The sequence below is a fragment of the Aureobasidium pullulans genome, assembly GCF_000721785.1.
Source record: "Aureobasidium pullulans EXF-150 unplaced genomic scaffold scaffold_8, whole genome shotgun sequence".
In the NCBI taxonomy this organism is placed as follows: Eukaryota; Fungi; Ascomycota; class Dothideomycetes; order Dothideales; family Saccotheciaceae; genus Aureobasidium; species Aureobasidium pullulans.
The window spans coordinates 760,179-777,679 of record NW_021941028.1 but is presented as its reverse complement, the minus strand read 5'-3'; the positions used below and the strand labels follow the sequence as shown (position 1 = coordinate 777,679).

The 17,501-nt window shown below is 49.3% G+C and overlaps 9 protein-coding genes across 9 annotated transcripts; 4 read left to right on the top strand and 5 right to left on the bottom strand.

The window, feature by feature from the left end:
• Positions 1 to 22: 22 nt before the first annotated feature.
• On the bottom strand, positions 23 to 430 carry M438DRAFT_374251 (uncharacterized protein; the record flags this gene model as incomplete). The annotated part of the gene is made up of 1 exon (XM_029908492.1): positions 23 to 430. One exon carries the CDS (start codon positions 428 to 430, stop codon positions 23 to 25), a length of 408 nt encoding a protein of 135 aa, XP_029761201.1.
• Positions 431 to 2,340: 1,910 nt separating this feature from the next.
• M438DRAFT_345218 (uncharacterized protein) lies at positions 2,341 to 3,881 on the bottom strand. The gene has a single exon (XM_029905400.1). It carries the CDS (start codon positions 3,741 to 3,743, stop codon positions 2,484 to 2,486), a length of 1,260 nt encoding a protein of 419 aa, XP_029761200.1. The 5' UTR covers positions 3,744 to 3,881; the 3' UTR covers positions 2,341 to 2,483.
• Positions 3,882 to 4,927: 1,046 nt separating this feature from the next.
• On the top strand, positions 4,928 to 5,371 carry M438DRAFT_355012 (uncharacterized protein; the record flags this gene model as incomplete). Its single annotated transcript, XM_029907001.1, has 1 exon — positions 4,928 to 5,371. One exon carries the CDS (start codon positions 4,928 to 4,930, stop codon positions 5,369 to 5,371), a length of 444 nt encoding a protein of 147 aa, XP_029761199.1.
• A 771-nt stretch (positions 5,372 to 6,142) lies between these two features.
• Positions 6,143 to 7,612, bottom strand: M438DRAFT_272181 (uncharacterized protein; the record flags this gene model as incomplete). Its single annotated transcript, XM_029900542.1, has 2 exons — positions 6,143 to 7,284; positions 7,411 to 7,612. 2 exons carry the CDS (start codon positions 7,610 to 7,612, stop codon positions 6,143 to 6,145), a joined length of 1,344 nt encoding a protein of 447 aa, XP_029761198.1.
• A 251-nt stretch (positions 7,613 to 7,863) lies between these two features.
• Positions 7,864 to 8,467, top strand: M438DRAFT_374248 (uncharacterized protein; the record flags this gene model as incomplete). Its single annotated transcript, XM_029908491.1, has 2 exons — positions 7,864 to 8,004; positions 8,060 to 8,467. 2 exons carry the CDS (start codon positions 7,864 to 7,866, stop codon positions 8,465 to 8,467), a joined length of 549 nt encoding a protein of 182 aa, XP_029761197.1.
• M438DRAFT_205309 (uncharacterized protein) lies at positions 8,298 to 8,982 on the top strand. Its single transcript, XM_029899368.1, has one exon. The coding sequence runs from the start codon at positions 8,474 to 8,476 to the stop codon at positions 8,948 to 8,950; it is 477 nt and encodes a 158-aa protein (XP_029761196.1). The 5' UTR covers positions 8,298 to 8,473; the 3' UTR covers positions 8,951 to 8,982.
• Positions 8,843 to 10,572, bottom strand: M438DRAFT_345215 (uncharacterized protein). The gene has a single exon (XM_029905399.1). It carries the CDS (start codon positions 10,554 to 10,556, stop codon positions 9,015 to 9,017), a length of 1,542 nt encoding a protein of 513 aa, XP_029761195.1. The 5' UTR covers positions 10,557 to 10,572; the 3' UTR covers positions 8,843 to 9,014.
• Positions 10,573 to 11,493: 921 nt separating this feature from the next.
• Positions 11,494 to 14,871, bottom strand: M438DRAFT_272998 (uncharacterized protein; the record flags this gene model as incomplete). Its single annotated transcript, XM_029900595.1, has 1 exon — positions 11,494 to 14,871. The coding sequence occupies one exon, from the start codon at positions 14,869 to 14,871 to the stop codon at positions 11,494 to 11,496; it is 3,378 nt and encodes a 1,125-aa protein (XP_029761194.1).
• A 212-nt stretch (positions 14,872 to 15,083) lies between these two features.
• On the top strand, positions 15,084 to 17,372 carry M438DRAFT_296088 (cell division control protein). Its single transcript, XM_029901895.1, has 2 exons — positions 15,084 to 15,175; positions 15,227 to 17,372. The coding sequence occupies exons 1-2, from the start codon at positions 15,130 to 15,132 to the stop codon at positions 17,065 to 17,067; spliced, it is 1,887 nt and encodes a 628-aa protein (XP_029761193.1). The 5' UTR covers positions 15,084 to 15,129; the 3' UTR covers positions 17,068 to 17,372.
• The last annotated feature ends 129 nt before the right edge of the window (positions 17,373 to 17,501 follow it).

Below are 17,501 nucleotides of genomic sequence, written 5' to 3'. Positions count from 1 at the left end.
GCAGACTTACACACTTGATTGTTCAGTCAAAATAGCCCAACAAGAGCATACCAAGCCCTGCACCTGCAGGAAGGAAGCTCCAGTGTTTCCATTCTCCGCCTCCGGTGAGTCTTTTCTGCAAGAAGCCGTCGCCGAACGCGACAATCAGATCGCACATTACAACCGAGCCCAAAGTTCTACTGTCGGCGAAACTTCTCACAGCTACGATCATGAGCCCAAGAGCGACGTTTCTCAAGCCATAGAGTTGTATGAGAGCTTCGATGAGGTTCTTCTCTTTGGCAGCGATGACAGATGTATCGACTTCCCAGACGTTGAGCATCACGTAAGGGCGAAGGATGCCGGTGAGTCCAAGCGTGAGCTGGAATACGCCAAATCCAGCGGCCGTGTTGATTGCGAGAGGGGACTGCGACGAGAGACCAAGGTACGACATGATGACTCGAGTACTGTCTTGAGAGGTCGGATTACGAATGTTGAGGGTCAGAAAGTCGTCTCACTCATACTTGAATGCGACAGCTGACCATCCTGAATCCTTCCAAGCGGGCGTCTACGCCAGCTTACTGGCAAGCTAATCAACAAACAACGATCGACCACGACATCACAGCCCGGCATTTCTACTGGTTGTCATTGGAAGCATAGAGGCATCATCGCCTCCTCATGAACAGATGATGCGACAAGTCAACCTGGATATACATGCGACGGAGCGGAATATCGCCGCTCGCGTGGTTTACCACTTCCTGAGGACTGGCCCGAAATACTCACAGCCACGAAATGTTCCGAGACAAGAAGCATCTAAACACTTGCCAGTGGTAATCTACTAATCTCTTAATTTTTAGCATTTTGGAACATGTCTTCAACCCCAGGGACCAAACGCACGTATGAACAGCACGTTACTTGAGAGAGACACAACCCATTTGCCTCTGTCTGAGCAACAGTCTCAAAACGTGCAAGACATGAGGAATTCATGTGTCGACAAGCACCTGCTAACAATAGGTCTCCCATGATATAAAGAGAACTCACTTGCACTTAGCACAGAATCAGACAGCAAGTCCTCCACCAATACAACGATACAACCATCTAACCAAACCGCTACGATGTCTGGCCCTCCGTTCAACTAATCCAATATAAACACCTTTATTTCACATTTTTCTGGAAGCGCAGCAAACAAAAAAAGCCAACTCTTTTCCGGCACTCCAAACAACCAAAATGCTGGTCTCTGGGGCGCCCCTGCGACTGATCAAAGTCGAAGGCAGGGGCTGGGTCTCTTTGACGAGGCTGCTAGTCACAATGGAGGTAGCCCGTTCGGCAACCCTCGTCCTGTGAACAATAACTCTAGCCTCTTCGCAGCACCCGGCCAACCTTCAAACTTGTTCGGTGGCTCCAGCCCCTTCGCTGCCCCTAGCCAACCTTCAAGCCTCTTCGGTCGTCCCGCAAATCACTCAACATCCCCTTATCCCAATCATCGCAACCCACAAGGTGGTATGTTCGCAAGCATGAACCGGCAAACATCAAGACAGGCAAGTAGCCATGGTCTGTTCGGAATCATGAACAACAACTCCTCTGGAAGAGGGTTGTTCGGAAATCAGAATGGCACTGGTCTTTTTGGCGATCCGGCAGAGATAGCAGAGTTAAGTCGGATTTTGGGGTATAATGTTGGAGTGCACGGTCTTCCTAGGGACTGGCGATCTTCTGGCAAACATGGTAATCAGGGGTGATGAGATATTATCGGCATAGGTGTGAGGCTAAAGAATGCATGATAGTTGGTTTAGGTGGTGAGCTGGAGTTATGGCATGCTAGATAGCATTTATTTGATACAAGGATTTTTTCTCGAATCTCTCAAGTCTCTGTACCCGATCAAACCTACATGCAGAATGAGTTGAACAAAATTAAGTCTATGATTTGGAGTCTGAAAAGGTTGCAGAAGCGATATTTCAGCTAGCTTTGAACTCGATTTGTTCTTTCTCACCTTTTGCCCAAAACTTGATTGTCGTGGGAAGATGACTAGGAAATGTATCGATGTTCAGAGGTAACACTGCTAGTACCCATGCATACAGTAAAAGGTAATTTGTGCCTCTTCGGATCTAACCTCCCTGAGTGCTAGAGTTTGTCACATTGACTCTCAAGCCGCAGCGATGCGCATCAACCAACGCATCCAAGTACACGATGATATTGAGCACGTCCTCCGCAGAGAGCGATACTTGGAGGTCTTTTCTTCAATTCGTAGGGTTCCTTCGGCAAGGATTTCCTATGTTTCGGGAATACGGCAGAGTGTTTGCTGTCAGAGAATCAGTCTGTGGACAGAAAGAAAAGTGATAGAAGGGAAGTGGTAAGAGGAGAAGAAAGTGTTCGTAGAAGATGGTAGTGTATTGTTTAGGGTCCTGCCCTTGAATCTAAACCTATGTGTCCCTATGTACAAGCGTGGAGAACAGGCATTTATCTTTTAGACGCATTACAAAAAGTACTCAAAACGCGTATGATCCGAATGCTTAGCACTGTTGGCCAGCAAGAGTCTTCAAAACAGACTGGTAGTGCAGACCAGTAGCAGTAAGCTGAGGAGGCCAAGAGCTGGTCATCAAGTTCCAGACACCGGGAACACCCTCTCCGTTGTTTGCACCATAAGCAAGAACCATGTCATTGCCTTCAAAATACTTGACCATACCGTCGATGAAAGCATTAACAGTAGCTTGGTCACCACACGAACTCCAGTTCTGATCATTGACGCAGGTGAACTCGCTGACCCATACGGGCTTGCCAAACTTGGAGACGTAGTATTCAACGACCTTGATGCCTTCTGCGACGGTAGGCTTGTTGACGTGGATGCTAGTGATGTCCCAGGTGACGCCCTGGGCGGCGAAGTTGGTCAACCATGATTGATCGAGCTGTGTGCACATAGGTGGTGAGCCGAGTGCGATGCCGCGGTTGCGGAGAGGCTTGATCAATTCGTTCCACTTTTGAACACCGACGTTGACGTCGGTGATGTGACTGGAAGACGGGCAGTCGCAATCGGGCTCGTAGAAGCCGAAGAAGACATTCGGGGTTGTCTCGCCGCTTGTCACGTACTCGGTGAAGTTTCCGAGTCTCCACTTGTCGACTGGGCCATCGGGGTTGTTTGTGAGGCATTGATCACCCTTGCCCCAGAGCATAGGTGCACCAACGACGGTGTGATCGGAAGCTTGAATATTTGGTGCAACAGGCTCGTAGTTGCTGTACCAGGAGATGTATGGGACCCATTGTTGCTTGAACATGTCGAGGGTCTCGATGCCAGGGTAACCGGAAAGACCAGCTTTCCAGGCAAGACTCAGTGTCGTCGAGCTTGCAGTTGCGCGTTTGGTCAATGTGGTCGATGCTTTGGCTGAAGCTGAGCACTTGGAGGCTGACTTGACCGAGCTGCTGACGGCTTTGCTTGATGATGAAACCTTGACCGATGATGAGGCCTTGACTGACGATGAGGCCTTGCTCGATGACGAGATTCTGCTTGATGATGAGATCTTGCTCGATGTTGAAACCTTGGAAGATGACTTTGAGCTGGATTTGACCAAGCTGCTAGAGCTCTTTACTGATGTTGTCGGCCGAGTCGAGGTCTTGACACTGCTAGAAGTAGCCTTTGTGGTGACTGCAGTGGTCTTGCTACTGCTATTGCTATGCAGAGCCTGATGGCGTTGGAGACCAAAGCCACGCTCTCCATGGACCGCAGCAGAGCCAAGAGAAGCCAAAGAAAAGGCGGAAAGAATGATAGTGCTCTTCATAGTGAAAAATGAGTGGTATGAGTCTTGCTCAAGATATGGAAATGATCGTATGAAATGGAAGGAATATGTAGAATTAAGGAACCCACAGATGTGCAGCCATGACCAAAGATATAGGCGATCTTGACTGATAGACCACAGGAACGGAAACGTCTTTCTCACTGTTTACAGGAGCCGACTTACTGTTCTGGGAGAATTACTGCTCTGTCAGTACGTTCTGGTCAAGTCGAACGTTGGATTTCCTCAGCTACCAAAACGGCGCGTCGCCACCACGACCGAGGCGGCTCTGTTTCAGAGAATGCGGGATACAGGAGAGACCTGGTTTGACATGTTGAGACATCGATAAAGGTACGTACATCTTGTGGGGTCGAGCGGATGTATTGTTGATTTGAGAAGGAGAATCAAGAGGTGTAAAGTGGAAATCGAGCCCCTTGCAGACTTTATGCGATGCGCTGCATTCGACCAGTAGCTGGCGTTCCTCGACCATATCGCTTCAGATCTGCTACCGGCTCAAGACCTTGAGACTGAATTGGCGGTTCGGCTTGTCGCCCAGTTGTGTTGCGGGTAGACTGGACTGACGCTACCTGTCAGGGTGCCATGGGGCAGCGTCCCTAATGCAATGACCTGTAGTTTGGCGAGCGAACATGTTGGTGGGCCCGTGCAGTTTGCTTGATACAGTTGTTGCATAGCGGGCTTGCGTGCAGTCTCCTTGGTAAGGGTTGAAGAATGACAGAAGTCACAGCTACTGGAAAGTTCACGGCTGTCGGATTGAGATGCATACCATTCAATGTATTTGTCGCAGTCATAAGTACCTTCGTTGGAATTAGCACGACGGCGTCTGACATCTGCTTCCCCCAATCGGTAGATACGACTTTCCCTCGTTGAAGTTGAAGAGTTGAAGAGTTGAATTGTTTGTAGCCGATTTCCTTTGCAGGCCGATTACGTCAAGCACAAGCGGGGACGAAGAAAAATGCAAAGAAAACAAAGAATTCTTTTTTCTTCCTTTTTCCTCCCTTGTTCCTTCCCTCACCAGCACAAATAAATCATCACAAACACTTTTCTCATCCGCAAGCAATTAACAAACAATCGCTCCTTCCCAGATATATTCTCTCCACTTCTGATCGCAAATTTTGTCCATAATTTTGTAGAACACCAGTGCGCAAAAAATCATGAACGACAACGAAAACATGGCTGGAAGCTCGTCCTCCCCAATCAGCTCGGCAGCACCACAAAGCCCTGACATGGGAGACTCTACCAACGGCATCAACTTCACCAACACAAACACAGCAGCATCACCGTCTCTGATATCCCAATCCGCCAAGAAAGGCAGAGGTCGCCCACGTAAATACCACACTGATGCCGAGCGCGAAGAAGCAAAACGCCGCTATCGCGAAAACCACAAGACCAAAGCCGCGACTGGCACGCTGGGCGTGAGCGGTGCTGGAACCACGGCTGCGGACTTTCAAGCCGCTGCTGCTCAACCTCCTGCACCTACGCAGCAGGATGTCGATGAGCTGTGGGAGGCTGTAAGGGGTCTGCAGGACGAAATTGCGGGTTTGAAGATGCAGTTGGCGCAGAGAGATGCCGCTGCTGCGGCCGCTTTGCCGGGCCAGAAGCGTAAGAAGGTCTGAGATGGGAGTTTTGTGAGACGACTTACGGAACCCACGACATTCATCGACAGGGAGTAGAGACCTTCTGAGCACCACAAGGCCATGTTCGAATCAGCTTTTGCGACTGGCTTTCTTAGCGAGCATCATCTAACATCTTGCTGGCTCCCTCGTTGACTCTCCTGCTGGCTATTTATCAAGATCGACCGCCGAGTTCATGGCCAGCTCTGCTGTCAAAACACTCCACTGCTTCTGTTAAACCATGCACCAACGGCCAAGCGCTCCGTTTCTCTTCAATCAGCCTCCTCTACCATCGTTCTTTGCAAATTGGCTGATGACGGATATACGAATTCAGTAGTCCGGAGTAATGATCGAGAAGGGGCAATCAATGGAGAGGCTCTCTTGCCACGCACTAACGACTTATGTTTGTTCCTTTGCCTACACAACCATACAATAAAGCAAAGCTCATTCTTCTGTTCTAATCCAAACCATCTTTGCGATAGACCTTTTGCTCGCTTTGTGCGCTTCGAATTGTGTCCAATGCTATCGAGTATTTTCATCAGTGAGACCCATGCCTTCATCCAGGCATCAGTTAGAAAGTGCAAATCGAGTTTACAGCCGGCGTTGGAGACAGCTCTTCATTTCCTCCTTGATCTTTGTGGCCCGAGTCACAGTGGGGGTCTCTGGGTTTGTGTCAAAAGACAAAGTCACTGTTCTTACAATCGCGATAGACGCATCAACATGCATAGTGTATTAGGCTAATCAGAATATAGTTAGGAAATCGATTATCTTGCATCACTCCCAAGGGTGCTTGACCTCATCTTCAAGAGGCAAGACGCCCTTCCTTTGCATCCAAGTGGCCACGGCATCAGCATCAGCCCAGACTCTCAAGATGTTTCTGCCCACGACTTTGCCAGCATCATGCTCACTGATACCTTGCTTGAGCATCTCCGTCACCAGATCGGGAAACTTCGACACATCTTCGAAGCCCTTCGGTGTGCTCTCAATGCCGTCGAAGTCTGTGCCGATGCCCACGTAGTCGTAGCCGATCATGTCTCCGATGTACTTGATATGCTTGACCACCTGCTGGATGGTTGAAGTCTCGGGGACGAACTCAGGAAGACCAGAAGAGCTGTTTGAGGCACGACAGCTGATGAAATCTGGGTTGGCGTTGATCATGACGATGCCACGAGCGGCCTTGACGTATGGGAGAATGTGGTCAGGAACATTGCGGGGGTGAGGACAGATAGAGTAGGCGCTCGAGTGACTGAAGATTGGTGGGGCGATGCTGCCCTGCCAGCCGTCTTCTCCATGACCAAAGACGTGGGCCATGGTGTTTTGACTCACGTGGCTGAGGTCGACCAGCATGCCGAGTCTGTTCATTTCCTGGATGAGCTTCTTGCCTGCAGGTGAAACGCCGCCCCAGAGAGGAGGTGCAACAACAGTCTGGTTGTCGGAGTTTGAGATCAAAGCTGCATCTGCGTAGGCGTTATGGCAGTTCCAGGTCAAAGTTGCGTAGCGAACTCCTAGCTTATGGTAGAGACGCAGGGTGGAGATTGAGTTACCGATCTGATGAAGACCTTCGATACCCATAGGAGAAATCAGCTTATGCGAGGCAAAGGCACGATGTGCTGCTGCAGAGTCGCCGGCCGGTGAGAAGTATCGAGGGTACATCTCGGAGAGACGGTTGAAGAGGTCAATCTGCTCCAGTGTGGTCTTGACGTATGGAGCATATGCCGCATCAGAGAAGTCTGAGCCATTGGCCGGGCAAGGTACAAAAGCACTCCAGAATGCACCACCAACTTTGCCCTTGTTCATACGCGGGATGTCGACTTGGCCACCGAGACCACCATTCTCCATCTTGTCCGTAAATTCAGGATCATAGATATGGTTGCCATACAAGACTCGCATCAGGATAAGAAGATCATTGTGACCATCTAGTATTTTGGTCAGTCACGAGAGTCCAGGTCGTGCATTGATATATGGTTATGGAGATAAAGAAGCGTGTTGGCATTTTCTTGGGCTGTAGTAGAACATGAGTGGGATGTATGAACAAAGCTTACCGATCAATGGGTTGCGAATGAGTACTCTCTCAGCTGGTGAGTAGACGACATAATCAAGAGGCCAAAAACCAGTAAGGAAGTAGCACCCGGCGAATGACGCGGCAAAGGTGAAGGCAAGAAGGCGTATCGCCGTGATGAGACTGCGAGATTTAGGTTTCGTAGCCTCACGAGGCAATTCACCAAGCAAAGGCTCCTTCTCCATAGTGAGTATAGGCTGACAGTAGACAATTACAATGTCAAGAGGCAGATGGGTAGGAACGATAGATAGCGATATTGGTAAGCGCGTCATGGTTCACCGCCTGCCACGATAGGAAAGTAGGACCGGCAGAATGAGCAACGTCACCAGCCGGAAGCAATTCGGCCGACGCGTCCAAGGAGACAAATAATCTTAGAAGCAGACAACTTCTCGACCAAACATCACCACCGAGCAATTGAGAGTTCACAGTTGCAAGAATGGGCTTCAGAATCTCGTCATATACCCTCATCAAGAGTGTGTCGCTTGCTCACATAACGGCGGCATACCTCTTCCTGTACAAGCCGCATGTGCTTGCTGAGCAGAACATCGTCGTCATTCTGGGAGAGTCGATGCAAGTCGTGAGTACCATTACCTTGAGAATGTCATAGCATTGGCTGATGATAAGAAACACAGCCTGCCACATCGGCTTTCAGCAAACCTACCGAGATCACCGCCCTCGCATCCATCATCCTAGCCTTCCTCGGTGTTAGCGACTTGATCGCAGCCAGCCTTCCCGAACGCTCTTGCCTCGAATACTGGTCCAATGTTCTTCCTTTCCGCCTGTTTATGCTGTTCGCCAGCACCGGATACATCTATCTCACCAGAGGCGACGACACTACCACCTCGACCCTCCGAGCTCTCAAAGGCGACTCCAACCCTCTCGACCTTGTCAAGAACTCATTTATCTTCACCTTCTTATTCATGGAGACGCTGCACTGGTTCTGGGTCTTTGTTGCCATGAAGGAGGACAGACGCGAGTGGATGGTTCGCGAGGCTACCGCACAGCTCCGTGAGGAAGAGGAGAAGAAGTTCAGAATGTAAAGAGCTATGGAAGGAAAAAAAGACCAAGAAGCAGACTACGATAAAATCACACCCGAGGAGCTTATCTTAGACTTTCTGATCACGCCGCATACCCAAAACTGTTCGCTGACTTTGCACCCATCTTTGAACATGGCCCTGTTTGTGGCACACTCGATCTCCCGAAAACGGATTTTGGGGAAACGCAGGCTTCGGTTGCTTCGAGCTAGCGTTTTGAGGCAATTTGTAAGCATGACTACTGCTGTCACCCCAGATGCATCAACCCAATGGCAGAGTAGAGGCAGGCAGGGGAGACAAAGCATCTGTAGGTCAGGTCAAAGGCATCTTCTCGTACCATTGATATGTCACTGTGCATTTCCTCCCGATAAAGAAGACATAGGGGTTTCACCCGAACTGTGTTTGATTCATGTCAACGGTATCTTGAAGCTTCTACCAGTTATCCACTTGGTAAAAGTGGTTCTCTCGCCATACATTCCTTCTCAATAGGTCTCTTCAAACTTCGAATTTCGAATGTCCTAATACCTCACACTCCACCACCCTCATTGACATTTCACCCCTGAACAACCCCAACAGGCCCACCCAACCCCTGAATAACCCTATTCAAACAATCCTTCTTGACCTTCTTGACACTACCTTCAGCATAAAAGTCCCACCCTTGCTCCTTCAACTTCATCCCATGATCCTTCTCCTGCGTATAAAACTTCCACTCCTTTGTTTTGGAACATTCTCCAAACTTCTTTTGTAGTTCCCTGCCACTCTTCTCATCCTTCACAAACCCTTTACCGAAAAAAGTGAATTTCTTACCGTCGAAGGAAAGTTGTGCCGATGGCGTTGTGGTGGTAGAAGATACTGCTTCATTTTGCTTGCCAGATGAAGAGGCAGAGGGAGATGATCTATCCTCGTCGAGCTCAGAAGTCACAGAGATGAGATGTTCCGGTCCATTAGCTGCGTGGATGGCTTTGTTCAAACACAGCACATCGGAAAGAGTTTTATGGTTGAACTCTCCTTGGGCGTAGAATGTCCAATCTTGCTTTTTGATCTCCTTTTTGTCATTTGCGTATTGGAAGTTCCAATCTTTGATCTTGACACCACAGCTTTGGAGGGATTTGTGCAATTTGGTAGCGTCGTGTTTTCCTCTTGCCCAGTCTTTGCCGTAGAGTTGGAATTTGTGGTGGTGTTCGCCGTGGAAGCTTATACTTGCTTCACCTTTGTTGTGGTGGATTGTTGGTTGAGCGGATTTGGAGGATGTTGTGGGAGTCGGAGACGCCTTTAAGCTGGGCGCAGGAGCATCTTCAAGGAGTTTCTTTTCTTGCCTGTTTTTCTTGGCTTCGAGTTTCTTGATTCTGTCCCTTTCGGCCTCTTTTGCGAGTTTCTCTTGTTCGATCTTCTTGAGGCGTGCTTCTTTGGCTTGTTGTTTCTCCTTTTGTTCATGTTCTTCTTTGAGCTTCTTGTCTGAGGAGATCTTCTCTTCGGCATTCTTATGCTCTTCCTCTTTTTTGGCCTTGTTCAATTTCTCCTTGGCTTCTTCGACCTTCTTCTTGGCTTCTTCGATCTTCTTGTTATCGCGGTGACCATCATCTTCCTGAGTGAGATCCCAAAGCCATTTCGTAGCATGCTCGACTCCTTCTTCGAGATTCTTGATAAGATTGACTCCGGCCAGAACACTGGAAGGGTCTGGGATAATTGGGATAATCGGCGGGATCGGAGGGATAACAGGTACCACCGGTGGAGTGACAGGCGGCTCCACAGGAACAGGAACATCGTCCTCGATGGGCCATGGCTCAATGGTTTGCATGGGAGGGAGTTCTTCCTCAGGTGTGCTGTCAATAAATTCAGGGGAAGATTTGGTAATCACCGGTACAAGCACGGGTGTGATGGTTGTAGTGGCCGTGGAAGAAGTTGCGGAAGCAGTCAGTACAGCGACTATACTGACAGACGGCGAGGTAGTTGATGATTTAAAATCTTTCCAGCCGTCGTCAGACCACGAGACAGATGCCGTTGCGGTGGGCTGCCAGTTTTCTGATGAGGTAGTTGCAGTCCAGCCATCCACATCGCCTCTGCGGACCACAGATCTGGCAACAGGAGATCCCATGACGCCGGTGATGGCGACTGCTGCGACTATGATGCTCCAAAAGGGTGCCATGGTATTTAATATCGAAGTTTGTTCGTTTGGTTGGTTGTTATGCTTAAGTTGGGTTTATCAGCTTGTGATTGTACTTTTTCCAAATGGGAAGGATTGGGAATGAAGAGTGTGAGGAAGAAGTTCAGAATTTATGTAAAGTCATGAGAGCATGTTACTCATCGCCACAGCTTCATGGGCGCTTTGAAACTTGAATTGTTGGAAAAAAGTTCTCTAGGTGACTATTGTCTGACTCAGAGGTATACCATTATGCAATACAGACGAGAAGCTTACGGCGGTTTGCTCTTGGGATTTCCAATATCATCGCAACCCGCCAACAACCATTATTGGAAGGAAAGTGAGCTATCAAGACATGTAGTACTTCTGATGTCAGGAAAGTTCATTTGCTCTTACTGGACTCAAGACTCGTCCGTTCTCATTCTGTTTGACTGGCCGAACGCCCGCGCTTGCCTCAAAAGACAGAATTGAAGCACTTAGCAAAGCACGATGCTACTGCGAATCACGTCAAGACGAGTCCCACTTACCCAGCCAGCGCAGGACGCATCTAGGCTACCTCTATAAGCTCAGCCAATTGGTGGAAGATCGCAATGCTCTGCGATCTCCGAACCAGGATTGGTAATTTGCTCACCTCATAGAAGCTATAGCCAACCACAGAACTCTATAGCACATTTAGCAGCTCCACTTATGAAATGTGACATTTTGTCGTCCTACAAGTTGTGATCGCACTGGCTATTTTTGGCTTGGTGATAGGATCTGCTAACTGCTTGAACAACAGCTCCCATGTTGTCTATTGTATTTTGAGCTTGCGGCAATGAGTATACGAACCGCACCATAGCAAATACCCTTCTTGCTCAGCAATAACATAAAAGTCGTGCATTCGTTTAGCTCGTTACATCATATCGACACCAGCAACGAGCAGTTCCAGATTCGATGACTGTTCGCTCTCAAGGGTCGACGACAACACTCGTGATAAATGCGCCATTTTTCTTCTGTTTGCCTCTTCTTCCATCTGCGTGCTTTTGATCGCAGCCACGTCGAGCACGTCTTTCGGAAGTCCAGCAAGTCTTGCGACGTTCAAGCCGTAACTGCGATGTGCAACACCTTCACCGACCTCATACAAGAAAGTGATGTCGGTATGATCGTCACCAACGACCTCTTCAGTAAAGCGCATATGCACATTTCGAAGCTCTCTCGCGTCATATCTTTCCGCTATACGAGAGAGTGCTTGGTAATGGGTGATGAAGAGAGTGAGCGCCTTGGTCTCACGCACCACATAGTCTAAGACAGCTTGTGCGATAGCCACACCATCATGTGTGCTTGTACCACGACCGAGTTCATCCAAAATGATAAGTGAACGAGGTGTAGCTTGCTTCAGAATGTCCGATGTCTCCGACAGTTCCACCATGAAGGTACTCTCACCCTTGAGCATATTGTCGAATGCACCCATACGCGTGAAGATGGCATCCAGTGGTGTCAGCCTTGCGTGCGACGCCGGAACCCAACTTCCTATCTGTGCCATGATACCGATCAAGGCTACTGACCTGACATAAGACGACTTGCCGCCCATGTTCGGTCCAGTGATGAGAAGAGCTCTCTCCTGAGAAGATAGTTCGATGTCATTAGGCACATAAGAATCAAGAAGAAGCTGTTCAACCATCGGATGGCGACCCTCCTTAACCTCAAGACGGACTTCATCAGTGTCTGTGATAAATTCAGGCTTTGTGTATCCTGGTTGACTTGCAATGTCGGCTAGCGAGAGCAGGCAGTCCAGAGTTGCCAATGACTGAATACAATCGCGGAAGGTTTGGTACTTGGCACCAATCTCAGAAAGAAGCTCGGCAAAAGCGGCATCACAGGCGTTGGCGAGAGCCTCCTTGCGCTGATCACGTTCGCGGATGAGCTTGACGACCTCAGGTGTGTGAAATCGCGATACCTTCTTTGTTCCACTGATCTTGACCCATGATGCAGGGACCCTCTGGAGATGTATGTTCTCAATCTCAATCAGGAACTCAATGCCTGATACAGTGACGTATTTGATCTCTCCATTCTTCTTGAGGATCTTCGCCGCTTCCCCACGATGCTCATCCAGGTCATGTTCAACGCATGCGATACCAACCTTATGGTCGGTGATCTCTTCTGTCTCATGTTGGTCGCGAAAGAAAGAGTATTTGTCGTCGTCCTTGGCAGCCTGAAGGTTAATTCTTTCGAGATACGAGATGACATCTTCGGATATCAGCGGCAGTGATGCGATGGCCTCGGCAAGCAATTGTGATTTGAACCCCGAATCTTCCGGCGACTTGACGTGCGAATACTCATTGGAGATAGATTGTAGTGTCTGGAGGACAGATACCAGCTCTGGACGGGCACATTTCTTGTAGTAGATTCTGATCAACGACTTTTCCAGGTCGCCTCTCACATGAGCCAGAAGATTCTTGATACGGTCGGTGGGAATAGCACGATCAGTGTCAAGAAGTTCCTCCACAGCACCAATGCGATGCTGCAACTGTTGTTGGTCTAGTAAAGGACGTCCAACCCACTTTCGGAGGAGACGTTGACCAAAGCGAGTTTTTGTTCGGTTGAGGATGAAGAAGAGGCTGCCCTTCTCAGTGTGATCTGTCTGGTTTTGGTAGATCTCTAGTGACGATAGAGTGTTACCGTTCAGCAACATATGAGACCGTGCACTGAAAGACTGGAAGTTCTTGGTGAGATCGAATACATGCTCAAGACCGTAATCGGTGAGATGAGTGATCATGGCCGAGAGACACATCGTGACTGATTCAGAGAGCTGGTGTACCTTGTCAAGCATGGCAGACTTCTCCTCCGACGTATCATCCGATTGCATCTTGCCAGCGTAAAAGTCAGAAATGTGGGTATAAGCTTGAGCAGCGAACGTCTTTGACTTTTCGGTACGCTCTACTCGTGCGCGATCTCCGAAGACATTTGTCCTACTGCCAGAAAGATGCTCGACCAACTTTTCTGTTGCTTTGGATACAGCACCGACGATGAGAAACTCGCAGGGAGCGATATGAAGAAGGCGGGTTTCAAGTTCGCTTCGCATGAAGCCATCGAAGAAGTCATCGTATATCACGTCACCTGTAGTGGGCTGAACAGCGACGATACCGAGACGCACCTTTTCATCCGTGCCGGAGCCTCCAGCATTCGACTCAGTCAAACAGAGAAGATGGCCAGTCGCGGGAGCACCTCCAGCTGGTGCAGCCACAGGACCATCTAAGCCTTCTATGTCATCAATGTATGTACCCTTGGTGTACAAGTTTGTGAGCTTCCGGACGAAGGGTGTATTGCGGTTGTCACCAGCCTTCTTGAGCGCAGCAGTTTCAAGTTGACGAACAACACCAACCTTGTGTCCGGCCGAGACGAGACGCTTAACATGGACATGCAAGCGATGTGTGGGAAAACTTGCACCAGCGAACTTGTCAAGATGCGCTTCTGAATGATGCTCGTCAAACCTCATCTTTCCCGGTACACACATGATCTGGAGCTCTTTTGCGGCGATGCGAGCATCCTCACCAAAGAAGCGGAATTTGTAACCAACCTCGACAACCAGAAGAGTATCCATGTGCTTTTTCTTGATGTCAATGACTTGTTTCTCCATTGGTGTGAGCTTGCTAGCAGTCTTTCGAGCAGCAGGGCCCTTTCTGCCTTTAGCGGGCTTTGGTACCTCCTCTTCCTCTTCATCCATATCCTCGTCGCCTTCTGGCTGGTCCTCATCAATGAAGTGATTGCGACGTCTTATGTCGGCAAGACTGTCAGGTCGGCCCAGCTTCTTCACAAACTTTTGATGGAGACGTTCCTTCTGTCTACGAATCGCTTCATCGTCCTGATGATCTTGGAGAGGTTGGTCGGGTTGAGAGCTGGAGAAAATATATCTAGCGGTACGATCCGAGACGGGTGCAGCAAGATTGGCTACCGAGGGCTTATGTGGCTGCACTGCATGGCCGGGCAATGATTCGTTCTCAAGTTTGTCGAGACTCGGACGCGTTCGTTTGGGGTCGGGCAAGTCCTCATCCTCGTCGCTGTCCTCTTCGAAGGGACGTTTCGGTTTGGGTGGGCTGCTCTTCGGGGCTGTCTCTCCAGCATCCCTATTTGGCTCAGGCGCATTGGATATTGATGGTCTCTTGGTTACGGATGGCGTAGATGGAGCGGCTTTCTTCGCAGCAGGTTGTTTGGGTGTGAAGAAGCTAGAAATCGACTGCTGCTTCTTGGCCGACGAGTGGGAAGGCGGTGGACTGCTTCTTCCAAAGGCCATAATTGTACGACTCCTTGGACGAGTCTAGACCGTATAACATTGTCGCGATGCAGCAGCGTCACGCATGGAATGTAGGCGCGTCCGAAGAGTCCGTGCGGGAAGCTCAATTTCCACTTTACGCGTCCACGGCGCACTTTACGCGATTCCATCTCGAGTCGCTCCTTCCCATTCATTGAACATCATTGAGCATATCACTTGTATCTTCTTCAATTCACAATCTTATCATCACGGTCGCGCCTCCCGCAAATATCACTAGACATGCCAGCGTCCGTCCTCGGCAAGCGTACCCGGAGTTCAACAAATGGTTAGAGTCACTAACCCTCCACGCGTCTCACGAGACTGACAATATGTATAGCATCAGACGCCGGAATACAAACGAGGGCAAAGCGCCGCGAGACACTGGTGGTGGGAAACGACGAAAACGACAACCCATTCTTCAACCCAGTATCCTCTCCCGTGACACAACCAAAGTCCACTCCTTCGAAACCTGTAACGGCATCGCCGAATAAGATCAGCGCCCATTTTTCTGTTTCGAAGACCAACAAGCCATCATCCATTCCTGCAAAGTCGAGTCCGCTTGCTACACCACAAACACCGAGACATCGCGATGCCCTTGCCTCAAAAATCACCATCACACCCAGACATCAACATCTCATCGCTAGCAATTCCTCGAGTCCTCGCAGCCCATCCACCCCTTCAAACGCCGCCAACAATGTCTACAACCAAGCTCGTCAGATCTTTGCGAGATGTACAGATCCAGGTGTCTTAGTAGGAAGAGAAGAAGAGAAGGAGCAGCTGTCCACGTTCATCTCGGACCGTCTCAACTCTGGCGAAGGTGGATGCCTATACATCTCAGGCCCTCCAGGAACTGGAAAGAGTGCTTTCGTGGGAGATGTCTGTCAAGAGTTCACTTCGGCTGTGAACCAGAGAATGGCCATCTCAACCGTCAACTGCATGAGTATCAAGACAGCTAAAGACCTGGCCAATACCCTGTCAAAAGACCTCGATCTCAACAGTCTGTCTGGACGCGCTGCAGACTTCGACTTCCTGCGAGCCAACTTCTTCGAGCAAGGGAAGAAGTATGTTGTCATTCTGGACGAGATTGACCGCCTTGTGGATCTAGATCTCAAGTTGTTGTACAGCCTCTTCGAATGGTCCATGGAGCCTTCTTCGAGCCTCATTCTTATCGGAATTGCCAACGCCCTTGATCTGACTGACCGATTTCTGCCTCGTCTGAAGTCGCGCAATCTCAAGCCGAATCTCCTGCCATTCATGCCTTATAACGCTCCTCAAATCGCCCACATCATTACATCGAAGCTCAAGTCATTGGACACTTCGCCATCAGACCCCAACTTCATTCCATTCTTACATCCCGCAGCTATTACATTCTGTTCCAAGAAGGTCGCCTCGCAGACTGGCGATCTGAGAAAAGCCTTCGATATTTGTAGAAGAGCTGTCGATATGGTCGAGTCGGAGACAAAGGTCGAGCAAGCACGTATCCGTCTGCAAGAGAGAAGCCCTTCCAAGACACCTCTAAAGGAGAACATGAACCTTGCGTCTCCCGCTGTCAAGTTGGCTGCCTTCCAAAAGTCTGCTCTCAAGGACCCTCGCCAAACCACTCTCTTCTCATCAATCAGCCATCTCACTCTCGAAAATGCACCCAGAGCTACAATCGCTCATGTCGCCAAAGTCACGGCTGCTGTCTTTAGTAACGGCGCATCCCAACGTCTGGCCTCTCTCAACCTGCAGCAGAAAGCTGTACTCTGTGCTCTATCTGCACTTGAGAAGAAGAAGCGCGAGGCACCCAGCGTAGTCACCTTCCCAATGACTCCTTCCAAGCACGCCAACTCTGCACCCACAATTAGACAATTGTATGAAGCCTACAGCACGCTATGCAACCGCGAGAACCTGCTTCACGCACTCACCAGCATTGAGTTCAGAGACGTAGTCAGTGGTCTGGAGACACTTTCTCTTGTATCTGCTGTAGAGGCAAAGGGTGCTTCGTCATTCTCGATGCCATTGACTCCTTCTCGCACACCTAGCAGAAGATCAAAGTCTGGCTTCACTGGCGCGGCTACTGGTGATGATAGACGAATGGCTGCTTGTGTCGGTCATTCTGAGTTGATCTCGGCTCTCAAAGGCCCTGGAAGCGATATTCTCAAAGAGATGATCGAAGGCGATGGCATTGTCGCATAAGATCTGTTTTTTGTTTTGTTCAGACATCTTTGCATGTCCTGTATCTTTGCTTTTACTTTTCTGTTTTTCTTACACATTGTTCCAACATTAGCGATTGCATGGCGCAGGGGGATTATCTTTCTTCATGACCACAAGGTCCAGGTATGAAGTGTATCATGATGTGTTTTGGACGAGGAGGAAAGGGAAAAGACGTATTTTAGCTGGACTGAATGGCTTCTATCACGAAGATGAGAACGAGGAAATAGATAGAGTAGAGTAGAGCTCTTCATGAGCTGAGAAGAAATCACAATGACAATCTTCACAACAAATCATTGCAATTCTTTCCGGACTAGCGATCATGTTGGTACAGACTTGCTAGTCAAGACGGCATTTGATCAAACAACTCACTCTCGGCAGCAGTTTATACCAAAATGCCAGCTGTAAAAATGCATAAA